At 39.1% G+C, this 15,404-nt stretch overlaps 1 protein-coding gene across 4 annotated transcripts; it reads right to left on the reverse strand.

The window, feature by feature from the left end:
- Positions 1-3,925: 3,925 nt before the first annotated feature.
- Positions 3,926-15,204, reverse strand: MTNAP1 (mitochondrial nucleoid associated protein 1). 4 transcript variants are annotated; one of them, XM_083351390.1, is made up of 6 exons: positions 15,065-15,204; positions 12,000-12,998; positions 9,551-9,646; positions 9,280-9,396; positions 8,580-8,753; positions 3,926-7,254 (listed from the first exon to the last, which is right to left on the reverse strand). In XM_083351390.1, the coding sequence occupies exons 2-5, from the start codon at positions 12,988-12,990 to the stop codon at positions 8,710-8,712; spliced, it is 1,248 nt and encodes a 415-aa protein (XP_083207516.1). In that variant the 5' UTR covers positions 12,991-12,998; positions 15,065-15,204; the 3' UTR covers positions 3,926-7,254; positions 8,580-8,709. The 4 variants fall into 4 exon arrangements, with proteins under 4 accessions (XP_083207516.1, XP_083207515.1, XP_083207513.1 ...); XM_083351389.1 differs by having other exon boundaries at positions 3,926-7,237; positions 9,551-9,631; positions 11,559-12,998; XM_083351387.1 differs by having other exon boundaries at positions 9,551-9,631; positions 11,559-12,998.
- Between the last annotated feature and the right edge of the window lie 200 nt (positions 15,205-15,404).

Genomic DNA, 15,404 nt, shown 5'->3' on the forward strand with positions numbered 1-15,404 from the left:
TCTTTTAGCAAGATCCATCCTCTGGGCTAGGAAATTGCTAATTCCACCTAAAGATATTTTGCAATTAATTCAAAACTGAACGTTGATTTCAGTATTGCAACTCTAATACACCTGTGAAAATCTGACTTCTTAGAAATGTAAAACTAAAATATTCTGAAAAAAGCAGAGGTGTAAATAACGGCATATGTTTTTGGCTCAAAGGATTGATATATTGCTTGCTTAATATCTAGAAATACTTTCTTTCTACAGATAATTAGATAATAACCTATGTATTCTATCTATTGTGGCTATGAAAATGGAAGACTAATGTCACCTACTGACTGTCTAGAACAGGGGTGGCCAAACTTTGGCCACTCTAAGACTTGTGGACTTCAACTCCCAGAATTCCCCAGTCAGCAATTCTTAAAGTTTTCAAGGTTGGATACCCCCATCTACCGGTAGAGAGTTCTAGACAAACCTTCTCCACCCCACCTCCCATTCTTGGGCTAATCGTTTTTCAGAAGCCCTTCTTTCCAATGAAACGTAGGGTTATAAAATCTTCGGTACTTTAGCCTTTATTCATCTGCTGTTAAAGCTAATACTATACCATCCAAGCCAACCAGCATTTGAGAAAGGGATGTGTTTTAAGAGATTGCTATTTTATTTGTACAACTTATGAACATGACAGAAAATCTGTTATTGTATAGAAATATGTACTCAATGTCAAGGAATGTAATTATGGCAATTGCACTATTAAGAGTCTTTATGTTAGATTACTAAAACTGAAGCTGCTACTTTAAATGCGAGTTGTTCATGAAGCATGAAAAAATATTTCAAGATCAATATACACCTAAGTTGTTGGAGAGCAACCACCCCACTGAGGAGGTCTCAAGTGGGAAATTAATCTAGAATCATCATGTAAACATAAGAGGCAAGGACACCCGCACACACACACACACAACCCGAATACCTTTTGAGCCTTATCCAGTCTTTCCCAGGTGAAAGCTACCAGTCTGGGGAGATTCCTGTGAAATAGGCATACAACCGTAGTTTCTTTGATTTCTACAAGTTGGGGTCTGGTTGTTTGGGCCTGATGTAAGTGGACAGATGAGGGATTTTCTCTTACAGTAGAAGTTAACTGCTTAAACCTTCTAGTTTAAGTTAAACAGACTCAGACTAGACTCAGATCCAGGCACTTTCCTGCCTTACTACAGATAGTCCTTGACTTTTGAGCCCAAAATTTCTACCAAGCGAGACAGCTGTTGAGTTTTGCCCTTCTTGCCACAGCTGTTAAGTGAATCATGGAGGTTGATAACATGGTTGTTAAGTGAATCTAGCTTCCCCATTCACTTTGCTTGTCAGAAGCTCACAAAAGATGATCACATGACCCCCGGGATGCTGCAACCATCATAAATACATGCCAGTTACCAAGTGTCCATGGGGATGCTGCAACAGCCCTGTGAAAAATGGTCGTAAGGCATTTTTTCAGTGCCATCGTCACTTTGAACCATCACTAAACGAATGGTTGGGAGTTGAGGCCTACCTGAACCAAGCCTTGTTGGTAAAATTAAACAGCTTATATTCAGGTTACTCCATTGATTGAAATAAATCTGATCTCTTGTTTTTGTGATCAACTACTATATAGTTTACTGTTAAGAGATTAGGATTTGGACTGATTTTAAATTAGTAAGGTTTACATTTTTGTCAACTGTATCACAATATTTCAATTAAATATGCCAAAGTATAGATGGCTAACATGCCCATTACATCTTCAGATAATATTTCATCAAAATAAATATTGTATTTAATGTATATTTACAAAGAATTCCAATGTTATTACCCATTAGATATTTTATATACATAATAAAAAATTGCAGGCTAATATACCATAACATATGTTACCTTATGGTAATGGCAGTTTTAGCTATCAGATTTTGAACTATATCATTGGACTTTTATGTTAGCCTATATTTGGGGCTGATTACTTTTCTGTTGAACAGCAAACGTGCAATAGTTTTGACTTCTTCATAAGTTTTAGGGTCAAGATATATTATTTATTTATTTAATTAAACTTATATTAAACCAGAATTTGATATTTTGAACACTCTTAGTCATATTAGCCAATTATTATATTTTGATCTTGAATCATGTGAGAAATTAATATTGAGGCATAATTTGGAAATAATGGGAAAGATGTTCTTTTGGAATACTTTGGCTAAAAAAAGGGTTCATACTTTAACTTTATATACGCATATGCATATGCATATACATTACACACACACACACACACATATACATATACATATGCACACACACAGTTGCAAGAAAAAGTATGTGAACCCTTTGGGATTACATGGAGTTTTGCATGAATTGGCCATAAAATGCGCTCTAAACGTCATGTAAGTCACAACAATAGAAAAACAGTCTGCTTAAAATAATACTACACAAACATTAGCTGTTGTCATGTTTTAATTGAACATAAGATGGAAACATTCACAGTGCAGGGTGGAAAAAGTATGTGAACCCCTAGCCTAATGACTTCTCCAAGAGCTAATTGGAGCCAGGAGTGAGCCAACCTTGACTCCAATCAGTGTGATGATATTTGATGTGTTACTGACAGCCGTCCTGCCCTTTAAAAACACACACCTGTTTTGGGTTTACTGGTCTCAAGAAGCACTGTCTGATGTGAACCATGCCTCGCAGAAAAGAGCTCTCAGAAGACCTACGATCAAGAATTGTTGACTTGCATGAAGCTGGAAAGGGTTACAAAAGTATCTCCAAAAGCCTTGATGTTCATGTGTCCATGGTAAGATAGACTGTTTACAAATGGAGAAAGTTTAGCACTGTTGCTACTCTCCCTAGGCGTGGTCGTCCTGTAAAAATGACTGCAAGAGCACAGCGCATAATGCTTAATGAGGTAAAGAAGAATCCTAGAGTGTCAGCTAAAGACCTACAGAAATCTCTGGCACATGCTAACATTTTTGTTGACACATCTACAATAAGGAAAACATTAAACAAGAATGGAGTACATGGGAGGACACCACGGAGGAAACCATTACTGTAAAAAAAAAAATATTGCAGCACGTTTGAAGTTTGCAAAAGAGCACCTGGATGTTCCACAGCACTACTGGCAAAATATACTGTGGACAGATGAAACCAAAATTGAGTTGTTTGAGAAAAACACACAACACTATGTGTGGAGAAAAAAAGGCACAGCACACCAACATTAAAACCTCATCCCCACTGTAAAAAACGGCGAAGGGAGCATCATGGTTTGGGGCTGATTTACTGCCTCAGGGCCTGGACGGATTGTTGTCATTGATGGGAAAATGAATTCCAGAGTTTATCAGGACATTTTGCAGGAAAACGTACGACCATCTGTCCGCCAACTGAAGCTCCGCAGAGGATGGGTGATGCAACAGGACAATGACCCAAAGCATACAAGTAATTCAACAAAACAATGGCTTCAACAGAATAGAATACGCCTTCTGGAGTGGCCCAGTTAGAGTCCTGACCTCAGCCCGATTGAAATGCTGTGGTGTGACCTTAAGAGAGCAATTTATACCAGACATCCCAAGAATATTGCTACACTGAAACAGTTTTGTGAAGAGAAGTGGTCCAAAATTACTCCAGATCGTTGTGCAGGTCTGATCTGCAACTACAGGAAACGTTTGGTTGAGGTTATTGCTGCCAAAGGAGGGTCAACCAGTTATTAAGTCCAAAGGTTCACATACTTTTTCTACCCTGCACTGTGAATGTTTCCATCTTATGTTCAATTAAAACATGACAACAGCTAATGTTTGTGTAGTATTATTTTAAGCAGACCGTTTTTCTCCCTTTAATTGTTAGCAATCCAAAAAATTTACACACTCACACACACATATAAATTTTTTTAAAAAAATTGATTTGACCTCATGTATATAGTTATACATTGAACATGGCAATATATACAATTGAAATACGTACATTCCAAAAGTGTGTTCCAGAGACTTTATGATACTTCCAAGGTATCTTCAATTTTACCATCCTTCAGAAATGCAATGCATGAATGGAAACCAACAATTCAATTTTATAAGGTACTAGACAACTCATAATACCCCATTGGATCATTGGTACTTTCTTACCTAAATGGAGAAACAGAATGACCCAGGACGGATAAAAAAGCAGCGGAACTGGGAGAACTGCTCACTGCCTTCTGGTTTTCCCGGAGGCTTTTCCTTGTGGGAATTTGGCAGGGTGCATCGGAATTCTCCTCTCCCCTTCCCTTCCCAGCAGGCAGGTAAATGGCTACTGCTGGTGGGGGAGGGCTTTACTACTGTGTTGAATTTTATTTGCTTATGGTAATTTTAGTCATTTATTTAATAGCATTTGTGTCCTGCCCTGCTAGAGATACCAAGCAATTAACATGCAAATAAAAATTCACACAAATAGCAGTAACAGTAATGAAACAGTAATGAAACAAAGCTCATACAAAAGGCAGTAATAGTAATGAAACAAGATGTGACAAGAACAAATTTAGAAAAGTGCATTTTATTAATTTTATTACTAAAGTTAACAATAGAAAATCCAAGATATTTATTTTACAAAAACATAAATAACATTATTTTATTTATTTATTTATTTATTTATTTATTTATTTATTTATTTATTTATTTATTATGGGACTTATATGCCGCCCTATCTCCCAGAGGACTCAGGGCGGCTAACAGCAATAAACAGTACAAAAGTTAAGAAAAAGTTAAATAACAGCCCCAAATATTAATTACACAGTTAAAAATTAAAACTTTTAAAAACCCATCATCAATCCAGGTCAGCCTGATGGAAAAGGAACGTTTTGAGGTCGCGGCGAAAGGACCGGAGGTCCGGGGCCATCCGAAGCTCAAGGGGGAGTTGATTCCAAAGGGCTGGCGCTCCCACAGAGAAGGCCCTCCCCCTGGGGGTCGCCAGCCTACATTGTCTGGCCGACGGCACCCTGAGGAGGCCCTCTCTGTGTGAGCGCACTGGGCGATGGGAAATCGTCCCTGGCAGCAGACGGTCCCGCAGATATCCCGGGCCTAAGCCATGTAGGGCTTTAAAGGTAAGTACCAGCACCTTAAATCTCGCCCGGAAGACAACCGGTAGCCAATGCAGCTCACGCAGGAGGGGTGTAATATGGGAGTATTAATAGTCTGCAATTCTTTCTATATGATTGTCATCCTGAAGATTGATCCAGGAAATGTACTGACAGCTACAGTACATATTAAAACATTTAGGTGCTTCACATTTATTTTAATTCCGTGATTTTAGGACAGTCTATTGTTTGGTTTTAATTTCACTATTATTATTGCTTTGTTGCTCTGAGAACCTGACCATTATGAGTGCAAATAATGTCATCTGAAATTTAATAAAATTTGAATATTAATACTTGGGGGAGGCTGTCCTAGAGATGGTCTATAGATGGGCAGGGGAGCAAATCATCAAATGTGCCTGGGCTTCTCCCTGACCCACCTCTTGTGCTTCACAGTTTGACCTTCTGACAAGAGTAAGTCCTAAGCAAAAATCTATTCACACTAATTTATTTATTTGATGTACAGATGTCACTCCCGAAATGAAAAAAACTAAATGATAAAATAAAATAAATTGTGCCAGATGCAGTGTGATTCAACCAAACATTATTAAAACAAACAGCATGAAACCTTCCAACTATTGCCCGGGGGGGGGGGGGAGGAAAAGAACCCACTTCTTATAATAAAGGCCAAACAATTTACCACAGCTAATTCTAAAGTGAAAAATAAACCCAGAGTTATTTGAGTACAAAAAAAATCAGCTTTGGTTTAAAGAAGCACCTCTTTTTTTGTCTCTACAAAAAAGGTTCTTGCTCAAAGGACATTTGAGCTACTTAATGGCATGGATTTCTTTCTCCAGAAGTAGCATACTGTATTATTAATGTTACTTCTCTGCTGTGATCCATGTTAAAAAACCATTATTGTAATACTATTGATTATTTGATGGTTATCTGTTCAACACTGCTTTCCTCGTCTTAGCAAAGCTCTAAGAAAAAAAAAGCAGTGCACCTGCTATGTGTCTTGTGTCATGATTAATTTGATACACCCATCAGTTTAACTACAGTAGGACACTGTTTATAGCAAAGATAGGCAACACTTAGAGACCACCAGGCTTATTTGGAATTCTTGAAGCATGTCATAGCTGCCAAGAGGTGGATCTCCTCATTCACAGTCATAAGGGGTGTGGCAAGTCACAGAAAGCCACTTTTATCAGAAGTCAAGGAAGCGAGATTGTTCCCTTTCCTAGGGACAATGTTCCAGAAGAAACTGCCTTATTTCTTGCTTCCAGGAAGAGTGCCAGACTATACCCATTCCGTACACTGTGTTTATAAATAAGATCTACAATATATAAAGTAGATGATAGTAACTGCATCTTTATTTATTAAAATTGTTTATTTATATTATAAAATTATTCGCTGCCCATCTTGCCTCAAGGCAACTCTGCCATTGTAGTCGGCTAGATTTGCATGTATTCTCGTCTCGCTTGCGCAGGAGGCCCAATATAAACAGCCAATTCTTCAAGATATCCCTGAGACAGAAACAACCATATTTCTGAGCTAACAGATGGCAGGGAAAGCACTACACAGGGGGTCTCCTGAGATTCCTCTTCCCATCCCCTCCTACCCTGAGGGTAAGTGATTCTTGCTTGATGCAGGCCTTAACTAGGTGGCTATCTTGCTCAATCGGTTTCTTTCAATGAATCTTACACACTGCCATTAGAAAAACCATCTGACCGTTCAAGTAGTCAGAGAGGCAACCAAATATTGTGCTGCACAGGCCAAATTTGCACTGCTTTGTTGGTAAGATGCTCACTGGTGCTAGCATCGATGCATTGTGACAACTGAGCGGGAAGCAAGTAATGGGCCTGATAGGGGGTGGTAATAAAGTGCTGGAACACACTTTACCTTCCAATACAGTGAAAAATGATGCCTTTTCTGTATCCGAAGATGGATTCCATTCTTCCCCAAATATATTTGTCTCAAATCTTTAGCTGAATGATATGAATATTTGAGCTAAAACGAACCCATGAAATGAACTCATTTCAGCTGGGCTAACAATTGCAATACAAACTTTAGTTGGTTGGAAACAAGACAGAATCCTCTGGAAGTATTTTCTTATTTAATGGCTACAGGTAGCTGCTGGGAGAGGTCATCTGGACCCAAGTAATATCTCATTCTTCAAGATTTAATACAAGAAAGTGGCTGACAAGTTACCTGAGCAAAATAATAAGCTGAAATAAAGAACAAACCTAAGTGAATTCCACAAAACACTAACACTGATGGTTAGCTGAAAGTTTGGCTTGACTCTCTTGATCTGAATTATTTGAGATGGAAGCTATGCTATTGCTAATTGCAGATGGGGGCGTTCTTTGATTCAGTGTTGTGCCTGGTCTTTCAAGAGGTCAGCAATAGTAAGGTCTCTATTTACACAATAGCCACTCCTAAAAAAATCTGATTTAGCAACAAACAGTTACATTTTGGTTACATAATACTGAGGTCATTACAAAACACCGAACATACAACTGAACTTATAAATTATCTGAAAAGTTCAGTCCATAGCAGCTAGATGAAAAAAATGAAGTTTACTCTAGAATATAAAGATCTGCATTAGTTGGCAATCATTTTCTACATATATGTACTTCAAAAAGTTGGTTTCAGAATTCAAAGCTAAAAAGGGCTTGCAGCCTGGCTATGCAAGGAACCACCTGCCTCACAATAAAAGAAAAAAAACAGTAACTCTGTCTTGCTGGGTTTCAATTTAGTCAGCTTTGTTCCATTTAAGTCAGGACTTCCACAACCACCTCCAATTAAGCTCCCAGGGTAATGAAGAGCTATGGCTCAACAGCTTACTGATGGCACCTTACCCAAACCAATGGAGGATCTCTCCCAGGAGTTTCACACAAATGTTTAACAGGACAATGGAGAAAATCAAGCCCTAATGCCGTGATGGCAAACCTATGGCACGTGTGCCAAAGGTGGCACGCAGAGCCCTCTCTGTGGGCACGCATGCCGTTGCCTCAGTCCTAGGCCTTCAGCTGGGTTTTATACAACCTTTTCGCTTTAGGCCTCCATTGCCGTGTGCACACAAAAAAAGGTTCAATCAATCAATTTCAACTTCTCGTGGGGAAAAAAAAGATCTCGCAAAGTTGGAATTGATTTATTGAATTTTTTATTCCCACCCAGTCCGCCATTACCACCAAAGCGACGCCCACTCTATTGGTCACAGCCACCCAATGGGCCACACCCACCCAAAGGCCATGCCCACCCGGCACCCGACGATACATAAGTAAAAGGTTTGCCATCACTGCCCTAATGTATCCTACTGGGATGTCTGAGTGCTTTTCCACTCCCAGCACTTGCAGGACCCAGGAAGGACCTGAACTGAGCCCCCCCAGGTGTCAGAGGACATTCCGGAGAGCACTAGTTACACTCCATGGATGAAAGGGAATCTCACGTAACACTGCAAAGTGGACATCAAATCTTGCCCAAGAAAAGGCAGAATTACAGAAATTGTTTTTTTATCAGTAAAAACATATCTATAGTAATGACAGATTACCTTTTCTAAAGAGATGCCAAGTTACTATCAAAATATTTCCATGTAACTTCTGCAGTGACTGGTAACATCCACTTTACTGGCCAGATGCAAGGTAACGTCCATGATTGAGCACTAGACACAAGTCTTTTATTTATACTGTTGTATCTTCATCAGTATATTTCCTCTGCTTATATTCTTCAGCAACAGGAGCAGGGAAAAAAAGAAATAGGATAATAATGACATATGTGTGCATTGATGCACACATATATCTACATCAATGTAACTTCCCTGCTGATTTTTCCTAATATTCAAATATACAGTAAATACCTAAAGCACCAGTCCTAAGTTGGAAGTAAACTCCACTAATAGCATAACTCTGTACTGTGAGAATACCGTATAAGAACAGTTATCCGCTCGTGCAGTAAAAGAAATAAAAGAAAAATTTATACACCAGGTTTGGCTTAGGAATCAATACTTGCAGTTTTTAAATTATGACTTGTTTTTTCTAAATGTACAAATCCACCCATATTCAACAAACTACAACTTAAAAAACATGGCTTTTAAAAATCATGTGAGGTATTCAACCAATAACTAGATGGGTTAAGAGTCAAATCCAGCCACTGACAACTACAGGCTTAACCCATTCCTAGTCCAAGCCCACCAACACTCGCATAATCCATTTCTTGGAGAAAAATGTAATCACAAGGGAAGAAACACTTACTAATGTGATCATGTCTCCAGGCGTAGCCGAGGGTACACAAGCCCAGCAGCAGCAAAGAAATCCCAGGCAATCCATACTTTTTCATACTGATGTTCCTATTGCAGTATCTATTCCAGGCTATTTAAGAACAATTAAGAAGTTTCGTGAGGCAGAAGGGAAACCCTTTATCATTCACAGCAAAAGCTACAGCCCAGCCATCTTCCCCTGCTAGTCTCTGGTTGTTATAATAAAGCTTTTACCCATTTCAAAGCAGTGTGTAACTTGCTCTCACCTCTGAATGTTGCTCCAAGTATCCCTTGTGGAGGCAGACCCTGCGGTTTGATATCCTTTAGATTCTTTTCTGCCAGAGGAACTGGAGACAGAATAGCTACATGTTGATTTTCATTTTATGCAAGCCCTCTTTGCAACTTTCCACGCTTGACTGTAACACCTATTTTCATTTCTTCTCCGGGATACCAATGTACGGTAGTGTTTCCTGGTAGAATATTTGGGGCTTCCCTCCAAAGCAAACTATAATGTACATGGGGATACATGGATTTATTTTGGGTTTAATTTAATAAGAAAATGGATTGTCAGTGAACAGACTATGATTCCAGGATTTAACATTCATTCTGAACACTGCATGTGCCTCCTAGTTGGTGAGGATGCAGACAGCAGTAGGTTCGCTTGCAAGATAATCTTTAAATTAAAATATCCTACCTTGCATAAAACAGTTTTGCTTCATTATAATTTGTCGTTAAGCATGAAATGTTCTGCCTAAAATGCAAATCTGCCTTAAAAACAGTGTTTTGATAAGGCAGCTCTATTTAAAAATTAAAATACTTCCAGTATACCTCCATTTTATGCTTAAAATACTAATTGAGCAAAAGGATATGATCTGCACATATAGAAAGCAGGATGTCTAAACACAAACCATTTTCATGGTTCTTTGCAGGGCAACAATAAAGAACATTTTGGCAGGAAAAAGAATGGTCTCTTGTTTTCTTGTAATATAACCGGTTAAAAAATACAAACCAATATTTAATCTTGTAATTAAACCAACATTATGATTGTTTTGTACATTACAATCCACATAAAGTGGCTTCTTCTACAAATCTGCCATCCCTGTAAGCAAGAAAGAGTGACTAGTTGACTATGCTATGTCAAGCTACAATGTGGCTTATGTGGCTTTGGTTTGGCAAGTGCTAATAGCGGAAACAATGATAGATTGTTTCATGGATCCCTGTGCTTTGGTCTAGCACAGGGATCTTCCAACTTGTCAACTTTAAGACTTGTGGACTTCAATTCCCAGAATTCCTCAGCCAGGCAGTCTTAAAGTTGCCAAGTTTGAAGACCCCTGGTCTAGCACAATGCATCAAACAGAACAGAGTTTGCAATACCTTATAAATACATTCCAGATGTGTAAATTATCCTATCTATAGGTTAAGATTTATTTTATTATTTATTGTTTCAGCGTACCTGTATATTCCAGAAATGAACAATATTTGATTCCCAGGATTCAATTTTCACCTCTTAATTTTGCACCAGGAGGTGAAAAAGGATATTACTCTCAAACACAGCATTATGTATTACCCATATAGATCTCAAAACATTTCTAAGGACTTTTTTTTTACAGATTCTACAGATAGCCAAAGTGAGAATGCTTCTGGGCATACAGGTATTCTGCTATATATAAGGCAAAAAAGTGAAAATAGACACTATAAAGTTATATTACACATGCATCTAATTTAACAGCCATTCCATCTCTCAAGGAGGGGGCTGAGAATAACGTTTTCAGCCCCTTTAAGTAAGCCTCAATTAAAAGGAGTTTTGCAAATCAGATAGTCATGGTCACTTCAATTTGTTAAAAACATGTATCTTGTAGTATATACTCGTTATTCTTGGTTCCTTTGAAAAAATATGCTATTTCAAAGAATGTCCTAGTGTGCATTTGCACAACTAATTCAATTTAGGCTGACAAACTGAAATTAAACATGCTTCAGAGAACATACTGATTCTATCAAACAGTAATTAATACTATGCACATTAATATTTGTTTCTCTCAGAGCAGGAGTGTCAAACTGCCAGCCCGCAGACCGGATGTGTCATGCCGAAACCGCACCCACCCCATTGCCGGCAATGGGAAAAAAGTCGCAATGCGTCGCAACATGTCACGTGACGTTGCGAGTTTGACACCCCTGTCTCGAGCATAAGCCATACATGAATTAATATCCATTTGAACCAATCTATTGGGCAGTTATATTCCTTTTTTAAAATTCTGTATGACTAACAACTTTTACCTTTGTGATTGTCACAAAACAGAATGTGAGCTTCTGATATTTTGGTATCCCATTGTGACTGTCTCTCTAATAATAACCCCAGCATCTGGTAATTGGGATACAGTTCAGAGAACCACTCCAGTCCTAATGAAGATAGTTGTATGCTTTGTTCTGGAAAAGTAGTAATTTCTAGCTCTTGGGGTGAGGGTTTTCTTAAACCCATCACTGATTTTTTACCTCCTTTTGTCTCAGTGGCTCTTGAGCATAAATCAGTATTTTTCTCCAAAGCACTTAAGTGGCTAGTAGAAGTTTTATCAACTCCCATTGCTCTGAGAACTTCTGTGAATGTGGGACACACATTTGGCTTAAGATCTGGATCGACGAGGTGTTCCTTAGGATAATCCTCTGCTTTGAGAAATAACGAATTTGCATCTAACTTACTTTTAAACAAGTGGACCGGACCTCTGGCAACCGTTCCATAGTTGTCCACAACATGGTCCTGTGATGTGCATGCTTTAATTTTGGACATGTCATTTTCTGTGTTTCCATTTTTGACATTTCCTTCAAGTTCTAAAATGCTCTTCTTGTCCACATTGCCTGTAATAATTTGCTGCCTGTTGGTCAGGGCAACGCTTGCTCCTCCTGACACTGATTTCAGAGGCCTTTGTCCTGCCTTACTGTTATCAAGGATACTTTCATTTAACAGGCTTTTATGACCAGAGGATTCACATCTGTTTTCTAATGCTGTCACCTGATGAGAAGCAGTGATTTGTTCTATTCTGACACCAAGTTCTTGAGGAACTGATTGAAGACTCTCAATGAAATTATTAGTTGAAAGGGACACACTCGGCTCTACAGATGACTCTATGTTCTGTTTCTGTTTTACGCAGGGTTTCTGGTGTGGCTCTGAAGTGGCTTTTCCAATTTGTATCATTGATTCTAAACTAAGATTACCGGAAGGTATAATCTCTTCTTTAGGTAAAGGGGTTCTACTGGTTTTTTCGACTGTGGATAATGTCTCTGGAAGGTTTATCTTTAGAAACAGCTTTTTATCTACCACCGCTGAAAGCTCTTCTGAAGTTTTTTTATTCTCCCTTGTTTGAGGTGACTTTTCACTAGCACTTTTAATTTGCTCTTCTTCAGGCAGACCACTGTTTACAATTGTTCCAATTACTCCAATATTTTTTCTTCTTCCTTTTTTTGTAACCAAGTTAGTTTTACTTTTTTTGCTTTCTTCCTTGGGGAGAGTTTCTAAGCTTTGGATCTGCCATTTCTTTTTCTCAGGGTTTAGCTGCTCAGATGTAACAGAATCACAGGCTTTTCTGAAGAGAGGAAAAGCTTCTCTTGAATCTTCACTATCTGCCATCTTACAGTGAAGCAGGTGAGACTTGAGACGTTTAAACTGCTTTTTGCAGTAGGGGCAGATTTGCATTTGTGGTGAGTTGCCAGTCATTTTTCTGCCTGAAAAAGAAACCAGACATTCGAAGAACAGGCAGAGTTAAGAAAAACTTGCATGGATGAAAATTTGGGAAGAGTTAAATACCAGCTGGAACTTGTGCCAAGAATATAGAATGGTCCAATGGCAGAAATCATTGCCTAATTTTTTTCCAACACATTTGGTCTTTTCATTTTTCATTCAGGTACCATAGTGCAAAATAGTGCAAAATAAGTATACACTAGAGATACTACGAAGCATGTGTTCATATTTTAACGCTATATTAATAAGTGTAAAACATTTCTCCCATCTTCTGTTAAAACAGATTTTAAAGAAGACAATTCCTACCATCATCTATAGTATTTTTACTCTGCTATTGACTTACCACAAATAGGGCACTGTACTACTGCTAGAATTCATATTAATATATTTTACCTAGAAGCATAAGAATCAATCATTTGGAATAACAGAGTTATGTGGCTGAATTAATAGTGCTGTACACCCAAATGAGATAAAAGTATTGTAGGCTCTTCTAGTAACTGGCAGTTACTGGTACAGTTCCTTTACCATGTGGCTCTTTGAAACTGCTACATACCACGGAGGTGATGCGGTTCTTGGTTATGTAAAACTGAAGGGATATTTTATAGCATACTGGATTAGAAAAGCTGATTTCAAAAAAGAAAAATAGAGCTCATTTAAAGAATATAGTTAAAACATTCCATTGTTTAAAAAGATGGTTTTTGTTTACTTTAAAAGCATGTTTTCAGATTTTGGACTTCTTGTATGATTAAACAAATAAAAGTAATAAAAGGGAGTTCTGGGACTCCCTTAGGCATGAAAGCCATCTTGCAGACTTTGGGTCTATAATTCTCTCTCAGCCCAACCTACCTCACAAGGTTGTTGTTTTGGGGAAACTAGGAGGCTGGACTTTTGGGTATGTTTGTAGTCTTCAGTTATATATTTAAAAAGGAGATAACAATAAATAATATTAACAATAATGCTTAAATCAGAAATTCCTCAACAGAAACCTATGATCCAGTCTGTCTGCTGGCAAGGCCACACCTGGAATACTGCATCCAGTTTTGGTCACCACGATGTAAAACAGATGTTGAGACTCTAGAAAGATTACAGAGAAGAGCAACAAAGATGATTGGGGGACTGGAGGCTAAAACATATAGGGAACGGTTGCTGGAATTGGGTATGTGTAGTTTAATGAAGAGAAGGGTGAGGGGTGACATCATAGCAGTGTTCCAATATCTCAGGGGCTGCCACATAGAAGAGGGAGTCAAGCTATTCTCCAAAGCCCCTGAAAGCAGGACAAGAAGCAACGGATGGAAACTAGTCAAGGAGAGAAGCAACCTAGAACTAAGGAGAAACTTCCTGACAGTTAGAACAATTAACCAGTGGAACAACCTGCCTCCAGAAGCGGTGAATGCTCCAACACTGGAAGTTTTTAAGAAGAGACTGGACAGCCATTTGTCTGAAATGGTATAGGGTTTCCTGCCTTAGCAGGGGGTTGGACTAGAAGACCTCCAAGGTCCCTTCCAAATTATTATTATTATTATTATTAATTATTATTATTATTATTATTATTATTATTATTATTATTATTAGCCTCACAGATCCCCATTCACGATGCTACCTAGACGCTAAAAAGAGGGGAGACAGACAGCAGAAATATTTCCCAACTAGACAAACTTTTCAAAATAAATTCATTCCTACGCTTAAAGTTTGCCCCAGTTAAACTGTAGCTCCTCTCGCTCGTCGCCACCCTAGAAGGCAGCAATTTAAGGGGAAGGGGTGAAGAAGGATGGATTTCCTCCAGGTCAAAGTTCTGCCTTGAAGCCAATGGCTTAGCCCAGGGGTAGGCAACCTCGGCTCTTTTATGACTCATGGACTTCAACTCCCAGAATTCCTGAGTCAGCATAGCTGACTCAGGAATTCTGGGAGTTGAAGTCCATGAGTCATAAAAGAGCCGAGGTTGCCTACCCCTGGCTTAGCCAGAGGGAATCTAGGGTCATTTACTCGGAAATAAGCCCCGATCCATCCCTTCCCTTCTGAGGCAAAATCGTTGAATCCCACATACGCTTACCCAGAAGTTAGGTTCCCTCCTGAGAATAAGAAGCCGCGTGCGAAAAAAAGAAATTTACTCAGGAGGAAACCGTGCCGAACTCGAATCAGCGACAACAACCGCGATCGGCCGGCTTCCGGACAGCCCAACAACAATTCGAGAAGGCAGCCTTTGAAAGCAACGACGGCGGAAGCGAAACCTTTGACCTCAACTCGCCAGCGGAGACCGAGGCGAGTCGGATGAAAGAGCATGCGCGTCCCGCGCGTCATCCGTCGCCTTACGCACACGCGCCCTTAGAGTCACGGCTTCGGAGGGGGGGCCGCGCCGCACCGCCAACGCGCAACTTGAAGGCGTAGAGCGT

The sequence above is a fragment of the Vipera ursinii genome (assembly GCF_947247035.1).
Source record: "Vipera ursinii genome assembly, chromosome: 2".
NCBI lineage: Eukaryota > Metazoa > Chordata > Lepidosauria > Squamata > Viperidae > Vipera > Vipera ursinii.